Source organism: Acomys minous (assembly GCF_964271855.1).
Source record: "Acomys minous genome assembly, chromosome: 8".
NCBI lineage: Eukaryota > Metazoa > Chordata > Mammalia > Rodentia > Muridae > Acomys > Acomys minous.
This window is the reverse complement of record NC_140489.1, coordinates 47,811,968-47,835,469: the sequence shown is the minus strand read 5'-3', so window position 1 is coordinate 47,835,469 and position 23,502 is coordinate 47,811,968. Positions and strand designations below refer to the sequence as shown.

At 43.9% G+C, this 23,502-nt stretch overlaps 2 protein-coding genes across 4 annotated transcripts in view; one reads left to right on the top strand and one right to left on the bottom strand.

Moving 5' to 3' along the window:
* Positions 1 to 23,502, top strand: part of KLHDC1 (kelch domain containing 1) — an 83,332-nt gene that overhangs the window by 26,640 nt on the left and 33,190 nt on the right. The gene's annotated exons all lie outside the window — the stretch shown is intronic.
* POLE2 (DNA polymerase epsilon 2, accessory subunit) overlaps positions 1 to 23,502 on the bottom strand; it is a 44,442-nt gene that overhangs the window by 19,650 nt on the left and 1,290 nt on the right. Inside the window, exons 1-6 of one of the 3 annotated variants that reach the window (XM_084792507.1) lie at positions 15,466 to 15,554; positions 13,089 to 13,189; positions 6,901 to 6,976; positions 6,228 to 6,305; positions 5,313 to 5,406; positions 692 to 766 (exon numbers count right to left, since the gene is read on the bottom strand). In XM_084792507.1, coding sequence (XP_084648633.1) covers positions 692 to 766; positions 5,313 to 5,406; positions 6,228 to 6,305; positions 6,901 to 6,976; positions 13,089 to 13,189; positions 15,466 to 15,533 — 492 coding nt within the window. In that variant the 5' untranslated portion in view covers positions 15,534 to 15,554. Of the gene's footprint in view, positions 1 to 691; positions 767 to 5,312; positions 5,407 to 6,227; positions 6,306 to 6,900; positions 6,977 to 13,088; positions 13,190 to 15,465; positions 15,555 to 23,502 lie in introns of those variants that run through there. The other 2 variants (XM_084792508.1, XM_084792509.1) reach the window with 2 other exon arrangements.

Below are 23,502 nucleotides of genomic sequence, written 5' to 3'. Positions count from 1 at the left end.
TCCCCAGTGTCACAGACAGAACCACAGATGGAACGCTATGGCCAGACACACTGCTGGAACTAAATCACAGCTCTGTTTGGGAATCACCTTCTAAACTATGAAAACGGAAGTTGCACACAGTCCAGCTTTCCGTCACTCAAGCTACAACGCTAGGGTCCATCTGCGTTCTCACACGCTTTGTTTCTTCAGTATGCAGGGGTGACACACAAGTTTATTTGCACTTAAAATTCAATGAATTAACCAGGCATAGCGGTGCATGCCATTAATCCCAGCATTGGGAGGCAAAAGTGTATATGTGTGTGTGTGTGTGTGTGTGTGTGTGTGTGTGTGTGTATGTATGTGTGTGTGTCCAGCCTGTCTCCATAACAAGTTCCAGGCCAGCGAGGGTACAGAGTGAGACTCTGTCACACACACATACACATACACACACACACACACACACACAAATAAATGAATTAAAAGTAGCCAGACAGGGAGCTCACTGGGGAACAGCACTTGCCACCGAGCCTAATGACCTGAGTTCAATGCCCAGGTCCCACAGGTGGACCAAAGAATCAACGCCTGCAAGATGACTCACTTCCCCATATGGCATAGCACAGGAGTACACACTAAAATAAATGTACAAAAAAGCAGCATGAAATATTACACTTGTATTAATACAGACACCCCCTAACGAAGACAATGTTCAAACCTGGAATTTGCTTCCTCTTTCCTCGGAGTACGAGCCTATCACTGGGGGAGTGAATAACTCATGTCTGTGCGTCCTCTGTAAAAAAGAGAGAGCCTTGTGAATGACAGAACTAGACTGCAACCTGCCTTTGCTATTTTGTGGGTTCCTTTTTCTTCCACCCTTCTCTACCCCTTTCCCACCCTTTCAACCCGCTAACACTCCTACGAGAAAAGGGTAGAGAGGGAAGAAAAGAGATCCCTGAATAAAGTCAGGGGTCAGAAAGGGGTCAACGTTATTGTTATACTACTTCCTGCTGATTAGGGGCAGTGAGCTCCTTGGGGGACAAGTTTGATTTTTGTCATCGGGATATCTAACTTGTTGTTGTTTCTTTATGCACAATCACTTAACAAACCGTGACCAAGAACCAACCAACAAGCCACCCCACCGCTCAGGGACCTCGCGTTTATATACCCTGTGAAAAGTCCCCAGAATTCCAAACGTTATACAACCACAGAAACTCTGTGTAGCTAGCAAAATCACACCCCTACTAGGCAAATCATAGTCAAAGCTGCGAAGCAGCCCCATATCCCCAAATCTGGGATTAAAACAAGAACATATTCTTGTAATGTTTCTGCGTTGTTTTTTGTTTTGTTCTGGTTTGGTTTTTGGTTTTTTGAGACAGGGTTTCTCGGTGTCACCCTGGCTGTCCTAGACTCACTTTGTAGACCAGGCTGGCCTTGAACTCACAGCAATCCACCTGCCTCTGCCTCTGGAGTGCTAGGATTAAAGGCGTGCGCCACCATGCCCAGCCTATATTTCAAACTTAAAATTCAAAATTGTCACTACACTAGACATGTAAAAGAAAGATTCATTAAAAAACCAGGTGGTGGTGGCCCACACCTTTAATCCCAGCACTTGAGAGGCAGAGGCAGGCAGATCACTGTGAGTTCGAGGCCAGCCTGGTCTACAAAGTGAGTCCAGGACAGCTAAGGCTACACAGAAAAACCCTGTCTTGAAAACCCAATAAAACAAAAACATAAACAAACAAACAAAAAAAAACACTGAAGATAACACATTTACTGTTGCCTATTCCTAACACGTTTGAAAACCTGTATTAATTAAAAAGCATGCAAAGCTAGCAATTCCTCCACTGCAAACCAGGGCATGGCGCCGGCTGAGCAACTCTCCCACAGAGCCAAATACCCAACCCTACAGCAACTTTTAAAACAAAAAGTATTTAAAAACCTGAGCACGGAAGCTAGTGAGAGAAAAGCTACCATACAACAGGGCTCTGTGAGGGTTGGCTGTACACCAAGGCCACAGAGATCATTTAACAAGACCCAGTTGATAGAACACGGCAAGACACTTCAGGCCAAGAAATTGAGGTGGCCAAAAAGAAGAAGGCTATGAGTAAAGGAGTCTATGAGGAGCTCTGCATCAGTGAACTCTCTCATCTATCACTGCAACCAAATGCCCAACAAAAACCAGCTTAAAGAGGTGGGCATGCTGCACACACCTGTGCGATCCCAGAACTCTAAGAGGCAGAGGCAGACCTCTGTGAGTTCAAGGCCAACCTGGACTACAAAATGAGTCCAGGACAGCCAAGGCTACTCAAAGAAAGCCTGTCTTGAAAACAAACAAACAAACAAAAAACAAAAGAGAAGAAGAAAATAAGCAGCTTAAAGGAGGAAGGTTTTACTTGGCTCACAGTTGAGAACCACAGTCCATGAAGAATTATAGGGCCAATGCCTGGCTGAGCTGTTTAATTTGCTTTCTTTGTTGCTTTGTATTTAGCCTGGTGGATGATGCTGCCCACAGTGGAGTGGGAAGGAAGATAAATCTCTTTATTTCCTCCCACAAGAGCCCTCACAAACACACCCAGTGGTATTTTTAAGCATTTTTTGATCCATCCAGGCTCACAATCAAAGCTGACCACCAGTCTACAACTGCCCTAAAACATCTAATCTTGTCAAGACTAGCTACCATCCCATAATGTTTAGTGTGAGTATGCACAAGGTGGACGGTCAGACGAGGTACAGGCAACTGTTTAGGGAGCTGTCCCTCCCCTCTCATCAATTCAGGTACTTGAGAGAGTCTGATACCCCTTTCCCCTTCTGAAGAGAAGACAACCCAGGCCTGTGAGCAAGTGTACTAAGTTATGCCAATAATTTGCCATGACTACAGAAAAAGATGACTCTGACAGTTGCTATGGCTACTAATGGCTTTTTTTTGGTCATTCCATAAGGAGAACTAGTTTGAAAGAATAATCTTCTTTTGCAAAAATAGGGCGGGGGGCAGGGTAAGCTACAGAAAAGACAGATGCCTTGAGAGATTTGTTGTATGAGCACCTGGATCCAGCCAGGCTTGAAACCGCAGCCCTTCAGTCTTCCCGGTAACACAGGCCAAACTAATATGTTCCTTCTTTGGTTTTAGTCAGTTTGAGTTTTTCACAATCTTCTGCTAAAAGACGCTTACAGGAAGAGCTAGGGAGGTGGCTCAGATGGCAGAGTGCTTGCTTAGCATGCACCGAGCTCCGGGTTCCATCCCTTGCACCATACAAGAGCTGGCCGCGTTGGTAGTTTCAGCACTCTAGAGGCAGAGGTCAGGGAGATCAGACATTCAAGGTCACCCTGTCACCCCACGTAGTGAGTTTGGGGCTAGCCTGAGAGACGTGAGACCCTCTCAGGGAGGATTCTGAAGTAGAATAATGACAAAATCAAATTGGTTTCCAGGAAAACAACACAACGGGAATATGAACAGACTTCAGCTCACCTCTGTCTCACAACTGAAGAACACAAAAAAAGGGCTAAGTGGCACACTCAAAACAACGCTGAAAGCTGGGCAGTGGTGGTGCACGCCTTTAATCCCAGCACTCGGGAGGCAGAGGCAGGCGGATCGCTGTGAGTTCGAGGCCAGCCTGGTCTACAAAGAGAGTTCTAGGACAGCCAGGGCTATTACACAGAGAAACGCTTTCTTGCGGGGGGGAGGAGGGGGACATTTAAGTAGACAAGGGATCATGAAGGACAGGACAGGAGAATGTGATGAGAAAATAAATACGATCAAAGTACATGTCATAATGAAACCCAACATTTTGTACAATAATAAAAAGAGAAGAAAAGCTTCAAAATGATGGAGGGATTTGAGGGGACCCTGCACAACTGGGAATTTCACGGTGGGTGTCTGAAGAGGGAAGTACAGCCAACAGTATAAGCAAAGTGACTGAAAGAAAAAGAACAGACAGCATGCTTCAGTTTGGCTCTGGCCAAACAGGAGGAAGGTACAGATGAGGCCAAAACATGTGATCGGAGATCTCAACCATCAGGCATAACCAGTCCATCCCAGAGCAGTCGTCATCCTCAAAGGACATCCATGAAAAACCCTAACAGGTCAGCTGCAGCTCAGGATGATGAGCATGCGGGAAACCCTGAGAACAGGTCTCCCCCATACCTTCTCTCTTAAACCTCACTCCAGCACTTCCTATGCCTGCCACCTCCCTACCCCCCAAACCTGTGCTCCTGCCACAGGACACAATCTCAGGCCGCCCCTGATCTTGCCTTACATAATTCACCTTCTTTTCTCTTGGGGTCTTTCCCTCACAGCCCCAGCTCTTCCTTCACTCGTTGCAGACGCCTCGTAACCCTCCTCAGCAATCGAGATCTCTGCCCTCCGCCCCATCTGCATTTGTGTATCCACTCCTAATAACGTTAACGCAGATCCTTAAAACAGAATCCACCATAACCCCAGCGAACATTCTCTTTCTTGTGTTAACAGGTTAGCCGTACTGTTTCACTCTGAGGTTCAAACCCTCACTCATCCTTTATGTGGTCCTGTGGACCGAACCTAGGGTCTCATACACCTGGCGAGCCCTGTGCCACTGAGCTGTAGCCACAGCCCTTCCTGCCTTTTATTTTGACACAGGGTCTCATGAAGTTGCCTAGGCTACTGCTTTAACTCACTCTATAGTTTACGTAGACTTTGAACTTGTAATCCTCCTGCTTCAGCCTCCCACGTAGCCGGGACTGCAGGCGACTCACTCCCACACTACCCCCACCTGCCTGTCATTTCCTGTACAAAGCCTATTTTCCCTTGTTGTACCCTGGTTCAAACTGTTCCCATGCGTGTCCACAGCGACCGACCATATGAAATGCTACGTTGTCCCTGCGGCCTTCTATTGAATACATTATCTGTATATCTTTTATAGCACATAAATAATTCTACCTTGCTTGAAGGGGATGTTTCGGGCTTCAGGACTGAGTCTGAATTATACCCCAACTCTCTCCATGTGACCTTTGGGAAATTCATAAACCTTTCTAGCCTTCCGCGTCCTTGCTTGTAAAGTAGGGGTCATGCTAGCTTTCGCAAATCTATTTGTGTTAGCGGACTCAATTGCAGAGCCCATTAACAGTCTACAGAATGACCTTTTTTAGACAGGGTCCTACTATACAGCCCCAATGCTGGCCTCAAACCTGCAGCTATCCTCCTGCCTCTGCAATCTCAAGTACCAGGATTATGGACATGAGCCACCAAACCCAGCCTTGAATGACCAACTTTTATACAGAAACTTGCATCCTTTAAATACCCTTGAGATTTCCCAAAGCTTTTTCCTCCCTCATTTACTTATGTTCTCCCATTCCCAACTTACCTGGTGTAAGATGGTGTATCGTTCACGATAGAGCTCAGCTTTATCTCTTGCTGTTCCAAATAAGGTTGGTGCAGCACAGTTAGTCATTGACAAACTAAAAAAAAAGGTCATTTAAAATATAATATTATTTATATTATTATATTGTATTATATATATTATTATAATAATATAAATAATATTATATTATTATAATAATATAAATATAACATTATTATATATTATATTATTTATATATGTGTATATATATACTATATATATAAAGTATATATACTATATATATAATGTTAATACAAAGTTCAACCAAAGTGAAACATAAACATTGCAAGATATTTGATCCCATTGTGAACCCCGAGATTGTGAACTGTGAAAACCTGTTTCTAGTTGTGGAGTGGCTCAGCCCTAGCACATACCTTTAATTCAAAAGCTTTCTGAAACTAAAAGTAAATAAAGCTAACCCTAGGTCAAGAGGCAGAGCAAGTAAGCAGCTGGCAGGGATTAAACAGAAAGGAGGGACTGTGAGTTGATTTGGCTGAATAGGAAGGCCAGTTGCCTTGTAAGTTGGCTCCCAAGTCTTCTTTTGCAAAACTAAATGTTTGAGATTTTCTATCTTTATAACAACACATAGAACTATATACTCTGTAGAAATACACAATTGAAATTAACTTAATCAATAAATGGAAAGATGGCTCAGTGGTTAAGAGCACCTGTTGCTCTTGCAGAGGTCCTGATTTCAACAGCATCCATGTGGGAGCTAAATCCAGTGCCAAGAGCTCTAAAACCCTCTTCTGAACTCTACGGACACCAGGCGCACACGTGGCACACATTCATACATGCAGGCAAAGCACTCATACATACGAAATAAATAAAATCTTAAAAAAGCATTTTATATCAATAGATGATACATGGTATACTTACGGAAGAAATTTTTTTCTTTCTGAACTGTACACAAAATGTGGAATATCAAAAGCTCCAATGATATTGAAAATATGCTCTCTGAAAAACAACCCACAAAACACTAAAACACAAGCATTATAAACATTAATAATTCATATTATAATCTGTTGCATAAGATACTTTGCACATTTTCTTCAAGCAATGTATCAAATTTCTTGTAGTGTCACAAATAATAAGAGGATAACGTTTGCAGCTTTTACATCTTCCTTTCAGGAGACACGAAAGTGACAAAGGTGCTGCTGCCTCCCACTCACCACAATCCTTCACGAGGAAGACAGAAGCAGGAAAATAAAAATTCTAAGGCCAACCTAGGCTTGATAGTTCTGTCTCAAGCAAACCACTGAACAGTAAATTATTCCTTTGATGTTCAATTTAACCTGTTCATAGCACACAGACTACTAAATCAGACAGACTGGAAACACAGCATGTCACTAGTACACAAATACAATAATCTCACTAGGAAAACACAGTAAAGACAAATCACTTAATAATGAGATTCATAATGTACGCTAGGATTTAAAACGAGGCAAGTAATGACGGCTGCAAACTGTACTGTTTGAACACTAACTGTTTTCCCACAAAAGCCAGCACTTAGCAACCCTCCCACAGGAAAATGTCCACTTTACCCACGTACATAGTCTCATCCACTGACTGACTGCACTCCTGGACTGCCGCTTCCACCACAGATCGTTCGATCATGTTTGATGGCACTGGAAAAGAAGTTCAAAGTCAAAGTTTAAAACAGGCATGAAGACTCGGGTATGGTAGCACCCACCTAGAAGTCTAGCATTTGGGATTGGGAGGCAGGAGGATCAGGAGTTAAAGGCTATCCTGGTCTACATAGGGAGTCTGTGGCCAGCCTGGGCTGCATGAGACCCTATCTCAAAACAAGGCATAAAAGTTAGTTATGTGGTTTGTACGACAGTAATCACAGCATTTTTGTGGCTGTCACATACACAAAACCCTTAACCTCTGAGCTAGCCTGGGTTATAAAGCCACAGTCAGTCTATACAAACAAACAGTCTAAAACAAACAAAACAAAAACAATAAATAAAAAGACCAGTGAGTAAGAGCATTTGTTCCATTCCCTTTTTTATTTTTTAGATTTATTTATTTATTATGTATACAATGTTTTCTGCCTGGATGCCAGAAGAGGGCACCAGATCTCATTGTAGATAGTTATGAACCACCATGTGGTTGCTGGGAATTGAACTCAGGACCTTTGGAAAAGGAGCCAGTGCTCTTAACCTCTGAGCCATCTCTCCAGCCCCCTGTTCTATTCCTTTTTTTTTTTTTTTTTTTTTTTTTGAGATAGAGTTGTACTATGTCCACCTGCTTCTGCCTCTGCTAGGATTAAAGGTATGCACTACCTTACCAGGTAAAACCAAGCATCTTTATATGTACAGCTCTTTTCCTGAAAATAACACAGAAAAACCAAGTTTGCATTTTTTGTAGTAGGTCAAGTATCTCTTATTCAAAACTCTTTGACACCAAAAGTACTTTGGATTTTAAACTTTTTCAGATTTTAGAATATTTGTATACTATACATAAATGAGATTTCTTGAGGGTGGGACCTAAGTCTAAATATGAAATTCCCTTTTTGAAGATTTATTGTTCACGTGTATATGTGTGTGCTGGCATAAGTTTATATATGCAACATGCATGCAGGAGACCACAGAAGCCAGAAGAAAACATTGGATCCCCTGGAATTGAGTTACAAGAGGTTATGAGCCACTATGTCAGTGCTAGGAACTGAATTCCAGTCCTCTGCAAGAACAGCAACTGCTCACTGTTTGTTTGTTTGTTTGTTTGTGGAGACAGGATTTTTCTGTGTGGCCTTGGCTGTCCTGGACTCACTTTGTAGACAGGCTGGCCTTGAACTCACAGTGATCCATCTGCTGAGAATAAAGGCGTGCGCCACCATGCCCAGCTAACAGCAAGTGTTCTTAACCACTGACCCATCTCTCCAGCCACATGGAATTCTGAATTCTTTACCTCTTGATGGGTGGGGGGTTTTTTTTGTTTTTTTGTTTTTTTTTTGGTGGGGGGCAGGTAGGGTTAGAGACAAGGTTTCACCATGTAGCCCTGGCTGTCCTGGAACTCACCCTGTAGACCAGGCTAGCCTGGAACTCACAAAATCTGCCTGCCTCTGCCTCCCTAGTGCTGAGATTAAAGGTATGCACCACCACTGCCCAGCCTTGATGGGCTGTTTTTGTTTTTTTTTTTTTAAATAAGGCTTCCATATACAGTTCAGGCTGGCCTCCTGAGTGATAGAAGTACAAACATTTGCCAAATGCTTGGCTTCTTCATGCTTTTTGTACACCTTACACATAGCCTTAAGATAATTATATATAAGACTGTGACGTCAAGTGAGGAATTTACCAATTGCAGCACTCTTTTAGCACTCAGAAAGTTTGAGATTTGGGAGCATTTCTGATTTTGGTCTTTCAGCTTTAGCTAAACCAGTATATAGAAACTATTAGGTCAGAAAAATCATAAAAGCCACGTCAATACGTTAATCTTCCATGGTCAATTGTGGACATAACACCTTAGTATATAATCATTTGCCTTTGTTTTCTAAAGGTTATTTAGTGATGTAAACATAGTTATAAAGTCTGTAAGCTTCCAGCTTCAGTGAAATTGGAGAAGTACAACTTAACTGCAACTGCTGTGTTTCACGTGACAGCAGAAAGAGTAAATAAATAATAGCCATAATTCATTACACACTTGGTAAATGTGTGGCACTGTATTTAGTAGTTTGCAAACTTTATTCCATTAGACAGGTGCTTCTCAGCACTAATGTCACTATGCCTGCTTTTTCTGTTTGTTTGCTTGGTTGGTTTTGAGACAATCTCACTATGTAGAACTCACTATATAGACCAGGCTAGCCTCAAACTCAGAGAGACGTGTGCCACCACACCCAGCAATATGCCCATTTCTTACTGATGGGGAGAGCGACTTTGAGGATTAGCCCAAGAACATAGCTAAACAGATAGAAAGTGAGGTGGTTTGAATAGGTATGGTCCACACAGTCTTTCGTTTGAGTGCTTGCTTCCTGGAGAGTGGCACTGTTAGGAGGTGTGGCCTTGTTGGGGGGGAGGTGTGTGACCTCACTGAAGGAAGTGTGTCACTGTGGGTGCGGGTTTTGAGGTTTCCTACGCTCAAGCTCTGCCCACTATGAATTCCAGGACAGCCTGGTCTACAAAGTGAGTCCAGGACAGCCAAGGCTACACAGAGGAACCCTGTCTCAAAAAACCAAACCAACCCGAACCAAAACAAAACAACAATATGTAGAACTCTCAGCTCCTTCTCCAGCACCATGTCTGCCTGAAGGTTGCCATGCTTCCTCCCATGATGATAACGGATAAAGGGTCACTGTCCCAATGAAATGTTTTCCTTTATAAGAGTTGCCTTCTGCCGGGCGTGGTGGCGCATGCCTTTAATCCCAGCACTCCAGAGGCAGAGGCAGGCGGATCAGTGTGAGTTCAAGGGCAACCTGGTCTATAAAGTGAGTCTAGGACAGCCAAGGTTACACAGAGAAACCCTGTCTCGAAAAACAAACAAACGAAAAAAGAGTTGCCTTGGTCATGGTTTCACAGCAATGAAACCTAAACTAAGTCACAAGTTGATACCAGCAACTGGAGTATTGTTGTGACAGGCCTGGCCATGCTTTTGTTTGGAGGAATGTGGATTTTTGGATTTTGGGTTAGGAAAGCAGTAGAAGAATGTTTTTTGTTTCTTTGTTTGAGACAGAGTTTCTCTGTGTAGCCTTGGCTGTCCTAGACTCACTTTGTAGACCAGGCTGGCCTTGAACTCACAGAGATCCGCCTGCCTCTGCCTCCCGAGTGCTGGGATTATAGGCGTGCGCCACCACACCCGGCTGAAAGCAGTAGAATGTTTTAAGTGCTGCTTAATGGGACTGGCTCAAGAGGTTTCAAAGAAGAATGTTAGTATGTTGTCCAGAGATTGTTCTTGTAATATTTAGTGACGATTATGGCTGCTTTTCGCTCTTGTCTGAAGAGTCTGCCTGAGACTAAGGGGAAGAGATTTAGTTTAGTGGCATTGGCAAAGGAAATCTCAAAACAGCCTAGCATAGATTCTGTCCTGGGGTTCATTCTTATGAAGAGTGTTTTGATGAAACGTAGCAAGCTGAAAAACGAAATATACAAAATGTATGCTTCTAGGGTTAAAGGGGAACCAGGAAGTGGAGTAGAGCTAAATCCTGCATTTGAGGAGACAAACAGAATAAAGATATTAAACAGAATTGAGGGAGTGGTGACCTCGGGTAAAAATCCCAACCAGTTAAGCTTCTATTTTATAAAAAAGAATTAAAGAAAAGCTTAGGAAGCCAGGTGCAGAGGTGCACGCCTGTAATCCCAGCACTTGGGAGGCAGAGGCTAGCAGATCTTAAGGCCAGCCTCGTCTACAAAGTGAGTCCAGGACAGCCAAGGCTACACAGAGAAACCTTGTCTGGAAAAATCAAAAGAAAGGAAGGAAGGAAGGAAGGAAGGAAGGAAGGAAGGAAGGAAGGAAGGAAAGCTTAGGTCCAGGCATGGCAGTATATGCCTTTTATCCCAGCAGAAGGAGCCATTAATCTCAGCACTCAGGAGACAGAGGCATGCAGATCTCTGAGTTCATGGTCAGCCTGGTCTACAGAGCAGTTCCAGGACAGCCAAGCTTAGGCAGTGAGGGAAACCATGAAAACAGAAAGCTGGTGAAGATGTAATTGAACAAGGGGCCGTGTTCCAGCCCCAGCCAGCAGCACAACCTGGCAGCTTCAGACACCTGGTTCTGGCTTTGGAGTCAAGGACAGAAAAAGAGCATTGTGGATTCCTTCCACTACTAAGGAAAGCTGCTGAAGCCAGGTGTGTGACAGCGGTGGCCCTGCATGGATGCCCGCCAGCCATGTATGACGCTGTGAAGAGGAATTCCTGGAATGCCTTGGAGATCCCAAGAGTCTGAGATGCTGGAGCTGTGGGAGAGCTGCTGAGGAGAGCTGCTAACAGGAGTGGAGCTGGCCCAAGAGAGAGAAGTGTGTTGCAGTCAACAGAGCTGAAAACAGCTGGAGACCTGAAGCGCGCTCTGACAGCAGACCTGGAGAGGCAGAGTTTGGAGTCTGCGCAGCTGGTTTTCAGTCTTGCTTTGGTCCAGTGTTTCCTCACTGTGCTCCCTCCCTTCCCTGTGTTTTGGAATGGTGATGTATATCCTGTGCCATGATATGTTGGAAGTATGTGACCTGCTCTCTGATTTTGATTTTATAGGAGATTACAGTTAAGAGAGATTGCATGAATCTAAGAAGAGACTTGGAATGTTGGACTTCTAAACATTGCTGAGTCTATGATAAGACTACGGAGACTTTTAAGTTGGGCTGAATGCATTTTACACTATGTTGTGGCTACAATCCTAAGGTGGCCAGGGAGTGGAATGTGGTGGTTTTAATAGGTATGGTCCCATAAATTTATGTATTTGAATGCTTCACCCTTGGGGAGTGGCACTATTAGGAAGTATTGCCTTGTAGTAGGTTCAGCCTTGTTGCAGGAAATGTGTCACTGTGGGGGGGGGGGGGGCGGGCTTTGAGGTCTCCTATGGTCAAACTCTGCCCAGTGAGGAACACAGTCTCTTCCTTGCTGCCTATGGATCAAGATGTAGAACTCCTTCTCCAGCCCCACATCTGCTTGGAGGCTGCCATGCTTCCCGCTATGATGATAATGGAATGAACCTCTGAACTGTGAGCCAGCCTCAAGGAAATGCTTTCCTTTGTAAGAGTTGCCATGGTCATGGTGTCTCCTCACAGCAATGAAACCCTAACTAAGACAGACAGCAACACAAACTCAGGCCAGATTGGAAAATCCGTACCTTTAATGACTCTGTCTTCAGGCAAAATACCATACACCATTTGAAATTAATATATAATGAATAATAATGATTTCCTAAAAATTTTTTATTATAAAGGAATATCTAAAGGAAGAATGCTTAAAATCTTGCCTTTATTAGTGAGACAAGAACTAACTCTCTTTTGATTGGGGGTTCACATCACTTCCTGTATCACTGAAGATGCATCTATACAAAATATGGGAGTGGGCCAAGCCTCCTACCCCATGGGAGGAGAAACCCTGGGCGTTTCTCCTTGTTAGGCTGGTGCCTGTGGCAGCAGATGGAGTATTTAACAAACAGACGGGAAATTCAGGCCTTCTTACTTTTCTCTTCACCCAGAACATGCAGAGTATCTAACTTAATAAGAGACAGTCACAGGCTGAGCGTGGTGGCACACGCCTTTAATCCCAGCACTTGGGAGGCAGAGGCAGGTGGATCGCTGTGAGTTCGAGGCCAGCCTGGTCTACAAAGTGAGTCCAGGATGGCCAAGACTACACAGAGAAACACTGTCTAGGAAAAAAAAAAAAAGAGCCAGTCACAAGTGTGAAGAGCAAAAGAAGTCACCATTAAGAGCCATGGGCACGATTCAGCAGGTGAAAGCACTTGCCACAGAACTCTGGTGACATGAGTTGGATCCTCAGTTGTCGCGTCCTGTGACCTCCACATACGTCCTGTGGCATAAGTGCACACACATACATGTAAAATAATACTAATAAATAGAAAAGAGACTGTGGTAATTCCACCACCCTAGGAGACTAGGAACTGCAAAAGGACCACGAAGGAACAGGCTATCCCTGAGGTCACAACTGAACTAACCCCCTTTGGAAAAAGATACTACCAGGTGTGTATCTCAGAACTCTTAGCAATGGAGCCTCCGTTCCCATTTAAATCTAAATCAGAAGACCCAGGGCTGTGGCAACTGAAGCGTCATCAGAAACCGGTACTCACAGGGCTGCTTTTCGATGGCATCGATGATCTTTTCTAGGGCCTCCTCCAGCTCCAACTCAGTGACCGACTGAAGCGCTTCCGTGAGGTACTTAGCCGCTTCACTAGCGAGAGAGAAAGAATCCATGAGACCAGGAAAGTGCCCGCTCACGCCTCATGCAAATGGTTCTCCTCTTGCCTTCAGTTTCTTTTTTCAAAAAATAACTTATTTAATTTCTATTTTATGTGCATTGGTGTGAGGGTATCAGATCGCTTGGAACTGGAATTACAGACAGTAGTGAGCTGCCATGTGGGTGCTGGGAATCGAACCCGGGTCCTTTGGAGGAACAGACAGTGCTCTTAACCACTGTGCCACCTCTCCAGCCCCATTGTCCTCAGTTTCTGAACAAAACCACCCTTCCATCCCTAGCTAAGAAAACTGTTTTGCTTGGTGGCAGTGGTGGTAGGAAACTTTTATTTAAATCTTATAAAATTCAAGCTTTATAAAAAGCCAGCATAACAGAAAATTCAGTTCGCCCTCCTCTAAAGCCTGAAGTATCAAGGCTTGAAACAGTCAATTCAAAAATATGCAAGCAACTAAAACAACAAATTCTCCACAGCAAATCATGCTAAAATACCTTTAAAAAAAAATCTAGGGCTGGAGAAATGGCTCAGAGATTAAGAGCACCGTCTGCTCTTCCAAAGGTCCCAAGTTCAATTCCCAGTAACCACATGGTGGCTCACAACCACTTGTAATGAGATCTGGTGCCTTCTTGTAGTGGGCAGGCACACGTGTGGGCAGAATACTGTGTAAATAATAAATAAATCTTTAAAAAAAAATCTAAATGAAGCAGACGGGTGTGGTGGCACACGCCTGTAATCCCAGCACTCAGGAAGGCAGAGGCAGGTGGACTGTTGTAAATCAAGGCCAGTCTGGTCTACAAAGCGAGTCCAGGAGAGCCAAGGCTACACAGAGAAACCCTGTCTTGAGGGGAAAAAAAACAAAACCCAAAAAATAATAAAATAAAATAAAAATTGAAAAATCTAAATGACTGGGATAACCTGGACACTGAAATGACCCCATCTTTACTGGAGTGTATGAAACCCAAAGATGAACTGACAACTTAAGTTTTTTGTTTGTTTGTTGAGATAAAGTTTCTCTATATAGTCCTGGCTGTCCTGGAATTCACACCATGGATTAGGCTGGCCTCGAACTCAGAGACCCACCCGCCTCTGCCTCTTGAGTGCTTGGATTAAAGATGTGCACCACCACCACAAACTGTTTGGACTTTAATCTTATTTGGATTCCTGGTCCACAGAAAATGTAGGCTAAAACCTGAGAGCAGTTGTGGTCTCTAAATCAGAGGAATATATTATACAGCATTAGATCGCTAACACAGTCTTCCCACAGTAAAGCCCCACAGTGTTTTATTCCACACGTGGTGTTTTGAGCGAAAAGATTTGAATGTATGTCTCACTGAGTCAATGACTGGGCCTCCAGCACATTTTAAGTGAAAGGAATGAAAAGCTAATTGCTCAATTACTCCTCTTTTCAAATGTCGGCGATTAACCAAACTAAATTCATCACTTTCTCTTTGGATAGACTCAGGTTGACCCTTGGACACTAATAGACAAAACATAAAGTTAAAAAGTTTTATAAAAGCTCAGGTACGAAAACAAAACAAATAACTACATATAGATGATCCTTCAAAATCTGACTCCAAAAGGTATACCGAGCTCAGCAGGTACTTAAACGTATACTGTACTATAAAATGTAAATGTAAAGAAAATGTAAAGACATTGTGATAAGCAAGCTCTTAGTGATGCTCATTTTACAAGACTAAAAAAACATTATAGCCAGAAAAACTTCCTTTTGGGGCAAGTTGTAAACTAGGAAGTCTATCTGTCTGTCTGTCTGTCTGTCTATCTATCTATCTATCTATGTGTATGTATGTAAATATGTATGTGTGTATTTATATCTACATATATCTGCATGCATACATAATTCTGCAAACAATAATGCAAATCCCAAACCGAGACATATGGGAGGCTCGTAGTCTGCAACCTAAGTCGCCAAAAGACACGCAGACGGATTCACCCAGGTCTCCCCGTTGACGTGTCTCTCCATAACTTCCAGAAGTAACATTGTAAAGCTTCGCATCCCTCAGAGGCGGAGTCCTACGCCGCCCCGAGGAGCGCAAGCCTCCCACCTTCCCCGGCTCGCTTGGCCGCAGCGGTGCAGCTCCGCCCATCCTGGGAGTAACTGCCTGGGTCGCGGAAACCTAGAGAGGCTATGCAGCCTCAAATGTGCCAGACCGACCTCGCCTCTTACAAGAGAACGCTCTAGGGGGTCTCTGCTCGCCCGGGACACTGCGACGAGACAGGCTGCCTCGCGACTCACCCTCTGAGCAGCAAGCCTCGCAGCTTGAAAGCTGAGACCGCGCGGCTCCGCAGCCGCTCCGGCGCCATGTTCGCGATTTGGCGCCACCGCCGAAGCCCCACCCCTCTTTGAATAGGCACGCCCCTGCCCCGCCCTCGTCGGCGCGCCCCGCCCCTATATTCTTGGACTGGTGAAGTGGGTTTTCTTTTGTTTGTTTGTTTGGTTGGTTGGTTTTTCGAGACAGGGTTTCTCTGTATAGCCTTGGCTGTCCTAGACTCACTTTGTAGACCAGGCTGGCCTCAAACTCACAGCGATCCGCCTGCCTCTGCCTCCTGAGTGCTGGGATTAAAGGCGTGCGCTGATGAAGTGGGTTGTGCCAGGGAGTGAGGCACAGTGGTCTGAGTGGGAGCAAGCTTTCTTTATTCCAAGTGCATTTTTGAACACTGAGCTGTCTCACACTCAGCTACCCTCTACCTTCCACCTTCTCTGACTCTAGCCAAGTTTCCTGCACCCAGGATCTTGCCTTCCAAGGCGGTGAGAGTTGCAGGTACTGGATGAAAAAGTGGCTCCTGGAACGTGAGAGTGGATTAGAGAGAGTTGAATAAAGAAGTGGCCACCGTGCCCCATACCACTCTATCGAGAGAGCAGTTAATACAAGTGATGGGATCTCTCCATATGAACTTGACCTTGCTAATGCCTTTTTCAGTAGTCCTTTTGCGTGTGGATCCAAAGGCCACTTCAAATTCACTGGTATAAGGGACAGTTCACCTCCAGACACCTACCTTCACCAAGGTCGCCACCACAGATTTCCACCCCAGGAACAGAAAGAGAGATTACCAAAGTACAGAGACGTCATAGCATGGTGACCTAAGACCTTGTTTTGTTATCTTCGTTAATAGGTTACATTATGTAGATAAACTGACACAAAACTATTTTACAGCTTTAGAAAAACATCTGAGAGGCTGGAGAGATGGCTCTGTTGATAAAGTGCCTGGCCCACAAACATGAGGACCTGTGTTCAGCTGTCTAGTACCCACATAAAAGGTGGGTATGGTGGCAGACCTGTAGTTTTAGCACTGGAGACCAGGCAGAGACAGATGGATTCCCAGAACATACTGGCCAGACTGTCTAGTGAATTGATGAGCTTTGGATTCAGTGAGAGACTCTGTCTCAAAAAAATAGGGGGGCAAGGGTTAATAAAGGAAACCACTCAACATCAACCTCTGGTCTACACACACACACACACACACACACACACACACACACACACACTTGCCCATACATACTACATAATTACAAAGTTTTTAAAAACTAAAAATAGAGGGGATCGGGAGGCAGAGGCAGGCGGATTGCTGTGAGTTCGAGGCCAGCCTGGTCTACAAAGCAAGTCCAGGACAGCCAAGGCTACACAGAGAAACCCTGTCTCAAAAAAAAAAAAAAAAAGAGAGGAGAAAAATCTGAAAGACCAGGTGTACCTAAAAGAATGAAGATGAAGCCAGGCATGGTGATGCACACCTTTAATCCCAGCACTCGGAAGGCAGAAGCAGGTGGATCTCTGTGGGTTCAATACCAGCCAACTCTGTCTCAAAACCAAACCAAACAAAAAATAGCAGCTTTTGGAGCTGGATAGATGGCTCAACAGACTCAGAACCCACATGGCAGTTCCTGAACTCACAATCAGCCATAACTCCAGTTCAAAGGATCTGATGCTCTTTTTTGGCTCCATGGCATGGCAGATGCAATGGTGCACATAAATACACACAGGCAAAATGCCCATACACACACACAAAAAAAACGCTTTCAAAAAATTATGGAGACCATCCACCCCTTTAATCCCAGCAGTCAGGAGGCAGAAGAAGGTGAGTCTCTGTGAGTTTGAGGCCAGCTTGGTTTATATAATGAGTTTCAGGACAGCCAGAGCTACATAATAGACAGACCTTGTCTCTCAAAAAAAGAAAAAAAAAGATACAGGTACAGGTACAGTGGGCAAACACAATTATAAAATTCTTGAAACTATTATGGCCTAGTAAAATACATATGATACCAAACAAAGTTATTAATAAAATCATAAATATCCAGCACCCTGCTTCACCCAAGTTATTTATCCTTTTAATAACTTGATTTTTAAAAGTGGGGAAGGGTATCCTGTGGGGCTGGGATAGAAAAGCCCGAGAAGCTTTGCTTGGGCTAACATCCTTGTTTAACAAGCTAAATAGGTATGTGCCCCATGACCTCAGTGTCCCCTCATGTTAGAAGTTGCCGGAAGATGAGAGGCTGATAGCCAGAAGTCATGGCAAAAACAACCTGAACAATGAACAAACAGTTCCAATGTGGGTTTTGGTCCTGACTGTAGAAAGAGGGGTGTAAAAGCTGGCATTTATTTCTAAGACAGAATTGCTAGCCATTTTTTAAAAGTTTTAATCAGTGAACTCTGTCCCAGGTGCCTAGGTAATGGTAAAGACAGATTACTGAGGCACAGGCGGGACTGAAGGCCTTCTAGCACAGGAAGGGCCTTTGCTTTTCCCAGTTTATGCCTGGTACATGAATGACAACAGCAAGGGCCCCAGACAAGAGTGGGAGGCTGTATCGGTACCAATAAAGACAAATATTGGTGAGATCTTGATGGTTTGTTGAATGCCTTTTCCAAGCTGATCAAGATCAGGGCCACAGAAAGGACTCAGGAACCTAACTGTCATGGCAGGCTGCTTTTTAGGACAGTCTTTTATAGGAAAGCCAAGTGCAGAAGACAAGGAGAGGCAGCAATACATTGTATCTTAGTTACTGTTTTAGTGCTGGGAAGAGACACAGCACTTTCTGTTTTGGAGTTAGTCCATGGTAGTCATTCAGGAAGCAGACAGGCATGGCTCTGGAGCAGTAGCTGAGAGCTTTTGCATCCTCATCTGCAGGCAGCTGGCAGAGAGACGGGCACCCTTCCAACAAGGCCATGCTTCCTAAATCGTTCCAAACAGTTCAACTGGGGTCCAGGATTTCAAACATATGACCCTATAAGGGCCATTCTCATTCAAGCCACCATATATGTACAATATAATAGCTCATGTAAGTTGGCCTTCAACATTTTTAAAAAATGTATATAGTGTTCTGCCTGCATGTCAGAGGAGGGTACCGGATATCATTATAGATGGTTGTGAGCCACCATGTGGTTGCTGGGAACTAAACTCAGGACCTCTGGAAGAAGAACCTCCAGTTCTCTGAGCCATCTCTCCAGCCCCGGCCTTCAACATCTTAATGGCATATTCAGAGATATATTCAGATAGAAAAGAGAAAATTGGTTGAACAACTAGCTAGAGGAACTAGTTGTTGAGAAGTTGAGGAACAGAGGAAAAAGAAATACTCGGAGACTCAGGCATATGCGGTACATGCTGAAGGCATTAAAGCCCAGGACAACTTTTCTTCTGGCTCCCTATCTGTCTCTGTCTCTGTCTCGCTTGCTGTCTGTCTGACTCCTTGCTCCTTGCTCGCTTACTTGCTTACTGTCTTACTATCTATCTCTCTCTCTTCTGGCTTGTTGTCATCCATCTTTCTATCTCCTTGCTTGCTGTTACCCATCTTTCTAGTTCTCTTCTTGCTGTTGCCCATCTTTCTAATTTTCTTGCTTGTTGTCACCCATCTGCCTATCTCTCTTGGCATTCCCCATCTATCCATCCCCCTTGCTGTTCCCCATCTCACTCTAGCTTACTCTCTTATCCCTGTTACTTGCTTTTCTCTCTCTCTCCTTGGGCCAACCCCAGTATTTTATTGAAATGAAGTTCAATTTTTTTCATTACAGATTACATCATGAATTTTTTTTTTTTTACAAACACTAGGGCAAAAAAAAAAATCAACAGAATAACAAGGAAATACAAAAAGTTCTGTAACCTACAACAAAGCATACAACAAAATTCAATTAAATTCCAAACAACAGTCAGTATAACCTGATAGTTACTTTTTAAATGATACTCAGGAAAGTTTAATTATAAATTTCCCTGGGCTAAAGCCAATGTGTTTACACGATTTGTCATAGCAACATAGCTTGAGCTAAATGTTCTCTAAAGTAAAAACTTGACCTACTTCCAGTCCCAGACCAAGAGGTGTGCTATCCAAGCCTAGGCTAACTAAAAGGGTCCTCTATTGTAAAATATCTGTAAAGCATGATGTTCCAAGTCCTCCTTTTAGTGCTTTCAATGCAGATTCTAAAGAAACATTTTCTACAGGTATCAGTAACTAGCCAGGTACTGTTATGTCTAGGTATTAACTTTCTTTCATGCAGTTTCTGCTTGGGTGCTCACAGTCAGAACAAAAAACTCTATTATTGTCTCAAGCCTTTGGCCAGATTCCCTCTTTCAACATTCTCTGTGGGAAAAAGTTTTTCCCTGTATGATTTTTCCTAAGAGCTGAGAAATAAAGAGGAAAACAGCTTTAGGAGAAATAGCAGATTTCTGAACATTACACCTAGACCATACATATTTGGGGGCAGTGGTGATCAGCCAGAGATCTTTGGAACTTTGTCAAGCAAAGCTTCAACAGCTGTTCTAGATGTCTAAAGATCATTCTGGACAGTTGGAGGTCTCTGGAACTTTGACAAGCAAAGCCTCTACAACTTATCCTCATGTCTGCAACAAGATATCCTTTGGACCCTGCCCACTAGATTCATACTGACCACAGAGGAACTAACATAGGCTAGAAATTATCTCAGGCCATTGGTCTTCCTGTGAAATATTCTCGTATGCTCCAAAGTGTCCAAACATGTGAATCTTTTTCTCAATTATGGCTTATGAATGTTATGATGAAGCAAATACACAAACCTGCCCATCCTGCATGGGGTTGGTAAGTAAACCATCAAGGACTTACACCTGTCAGGGAGAGATGCTAATATGGCCTTACCTGTGTGGACTGCCACAGACCTCTAGTAAGTGTTTCCAAGCAAATAAGCATCAGGTAAGTTCACCATCAAGAGCCTCATCCAACTCAGTATTGTATACAGACACCCTCAGAGAATTGACAGTGACAGGGGCACTCATTTCACAAACACCGGTGTGCAAAACTGGGCTAAGGACAACCAGTTCCCATGGTACCTACACCCGTCTTACAACCCTACAGGGGCTGAGTACACTGAAAAGAAAAACAAGTAGCTAAAAGAACAGGAAAAGAATTTGAATAAAGCCAAGCACACCGGCACACTCTATAATCCCAGCACTTGGGAAGGCAGGGGCAGAGGCAGGAGGATCTCTGTGAATTCGAGGCCAGCCTGATGTACAAGGGTGACAGCCATGGTGGCCCAGAGAAACCTTGTCTCAAAAAAAATTTTTTTTTTAATGAAAGTAACCTGCACTCCCAGAAGCCACAGGATATTAAACAAACAAAAAGACTAGTGTTAGGCCTAACCTACCACCTCATAAGTTGCTTGCCAAGGAGGCCCCCCTAAAGTTCCCCAAGCAATATACACTATTGTCACTACTATTGGTTGTACCCCAGAATTAGATGGGGTGATGGCCATTCTAGGTTATCAACCTGACCACATCTGGAATTAACTAAAATCCAAAAATGGAGGGCACACCTGTGAAGGATTTTTGTTTAATAAGACGTAGGTAGATCCACTTCTAAACTGGATATTGAGGAGGGAAGACACACCTTTAATCTGGTCACTCCTTCTGTCGGACAAGGAAGAAGGAAGCTTTTTCTCTTTACTGTCTGGAGCCTTTGGCAGGCCCCTTAGGTGAATCATAAAAGAGACCAATGGGATTTTGGAGCAAGGCTCTACCATCATTTGGAGACAACTACTTTCCATTTGAGAGACAACTCTTGGCCTGCTTGCTACTGGACCTTAGTGGAAATGAAACTTTTGACAATGAGCCACCAACTTACTGTGAGACCTGAGCTCCCCATCATGGGCTTCCTGTTATCTGACCTACTAAGCCATGAAGTAGGACGTGCATAGCAGCTATCCATTATCAAATGGAAGCGGTATATGTACATATGATCAGGCCCAAGCAGGTCCTGAAGGCAATGGATTGGATACATGGTCAGAGACTTAGGAAAAGCACGATTAGAAACTTGGTGAGAAAGACATCTGGGGACCAAGTGTGTGGAAGGATCTCTCCAAATGGGGAAGGGACGTGAAGATGCTGTGTCCCATGTGAGTCTCATCAAGAGGTGACTTCAGGCGAGGGGAATTTAATAATCAAGTAGTTAGGATGACCCATTCTGTGGACAGTCAGCCTCTTTCCCCAGCCATTCCTGTCATTGCCCAATGGGCCCATGAACAAAGTGGCCATGGTGGCAGAGATGGGTTGACCTGGCTACAGGTGCTACTGAATGATGAACAGACCTGCCAACAACAGAGACCAACACTGAGCATCACATATGGCACCATTCCCTGGGGTGATCAGGCAGTGACCTGGTGCCAGGTTGATTACATTGGACCATGTCCCCTATGGAAAGGACAATGTTTTCTCCTTACTGGAGTAGATACTTATTCTGGTTATGGTTGCCTTTCCTGCACATAATGTTTCTGCCAAAACCACCATCCATGGACTTAGAGAATGCCTTACCCACCAACATGGTGTTCCACAGGGATCTCACTTCACAGCCAGAGAGATGTGACAGTGGGCCCACAGTCATGGAATCTACAGGTCTTGCCACATTACTCACTATTTGGAAGCAGCTGGCCTGACAGAAAGATGGAGTAAAGTGGGGTGTGGTGGCACACACCTTTAATCCCAGCACTCGGGAGGCAGAGGCAGGCGAATCGCTGTGAGTTTGAGGCCAGCCTGGTCTACAAAGCAAGTCCAGGGCAGCCAAGATAACATAGAGAAACCCTGTCTCAAAAAACCAAAAAAGAAAAAAGAAAAAGAAAGAAAGAAAAGAAAGATGGAGTGGCCTTTAGAAGACACAGTTACAGCACCAATTAGGTAGCAGCAACCTGTTGCAGGAGCAGGGTTCTCAGAACGTGGTATATGCTTTGACTCAGTGTCCAATATGAGGTACTGTTTCTCCCATAGCCAGGATCCATAAGTGCACAAACCAAGGGATGGAGAAGAGAACAATTCCACTCACTATCATCCCTAGTGACCCACTAGGAAAATGTTTGCTTACTGTTCCTACAACCTTACTTTCTGTTGCCCTAGAAGTCATAGCTCCAGAGGAGGAAGTGCTCCCGGCCGGAGTCACAACAAACATCCTGTTGAACTGGAAGCTCAGACTTCCCCTGTGGCCACTTTGAGCTTCTGATGCCCTTCAGACAATAGGCTAAGAAAGGAATCACAGTATTAGGTGGGGTGATGGATCCAGATTACCATGAAAAAATCAGACTGCTTCTTCACAGTGGAGGTAAGAAAGAGCATGCCCAGAGTGCCGGAGATCCCTTAGGGCATCTCTTGATGCTATCATGTCCTGTGATTAAAGTCAATGGGGAAACTGCAACAGCCTAATCCAGGTAGGATGACAAAGGGCACAGACCCTTCAGGAGTGAAGCTATGGAAAAGAGCCAAGACCTGCTGAGGTTCTTGCCCAAGGGTGGAGGAAATACAGAGGAAAGTAGTTATAAATACCAGCTGAGGCCATGTGATCACCTACAAAAATCAGGACTATAGTGAATATAAATGTTTCCACTGTATTTTGTTTTTTTAAAAAATATTTTATTTAATTTACTTTATGTGCATTGATGTGGGAGTGTCAGATCTTGGAGTTACAGACAGTTATGAGCTGCCATGTGGGTGCTGGGAATTGAACCCAGGTCCTTTGGAAGAGCAGGCAGTGCTCTAAAGCACTGGGCCATCTTTCCAGCCCTGTATTTTGTTTAAAATGCATTTGTACAGATATTTGTGTTTTCTTCCTTAAATTTCTTTATCATGTGATGTAACGTCAATTGAAGAGAATTTCATTAGTTATCAAGTTAAGTTTGAGATACCAAAAGAATGTCCCTCAAGGGACATTGCCACCTACTCTAAATTTATAATGCATTTGCAGTTGTACAAGGAATAGGTATATCATGTTAAGGATAATTATGACCTAGTTAAATATATAATGTCTTTGTGATTGAATGTGGAATAGTTATGTTTA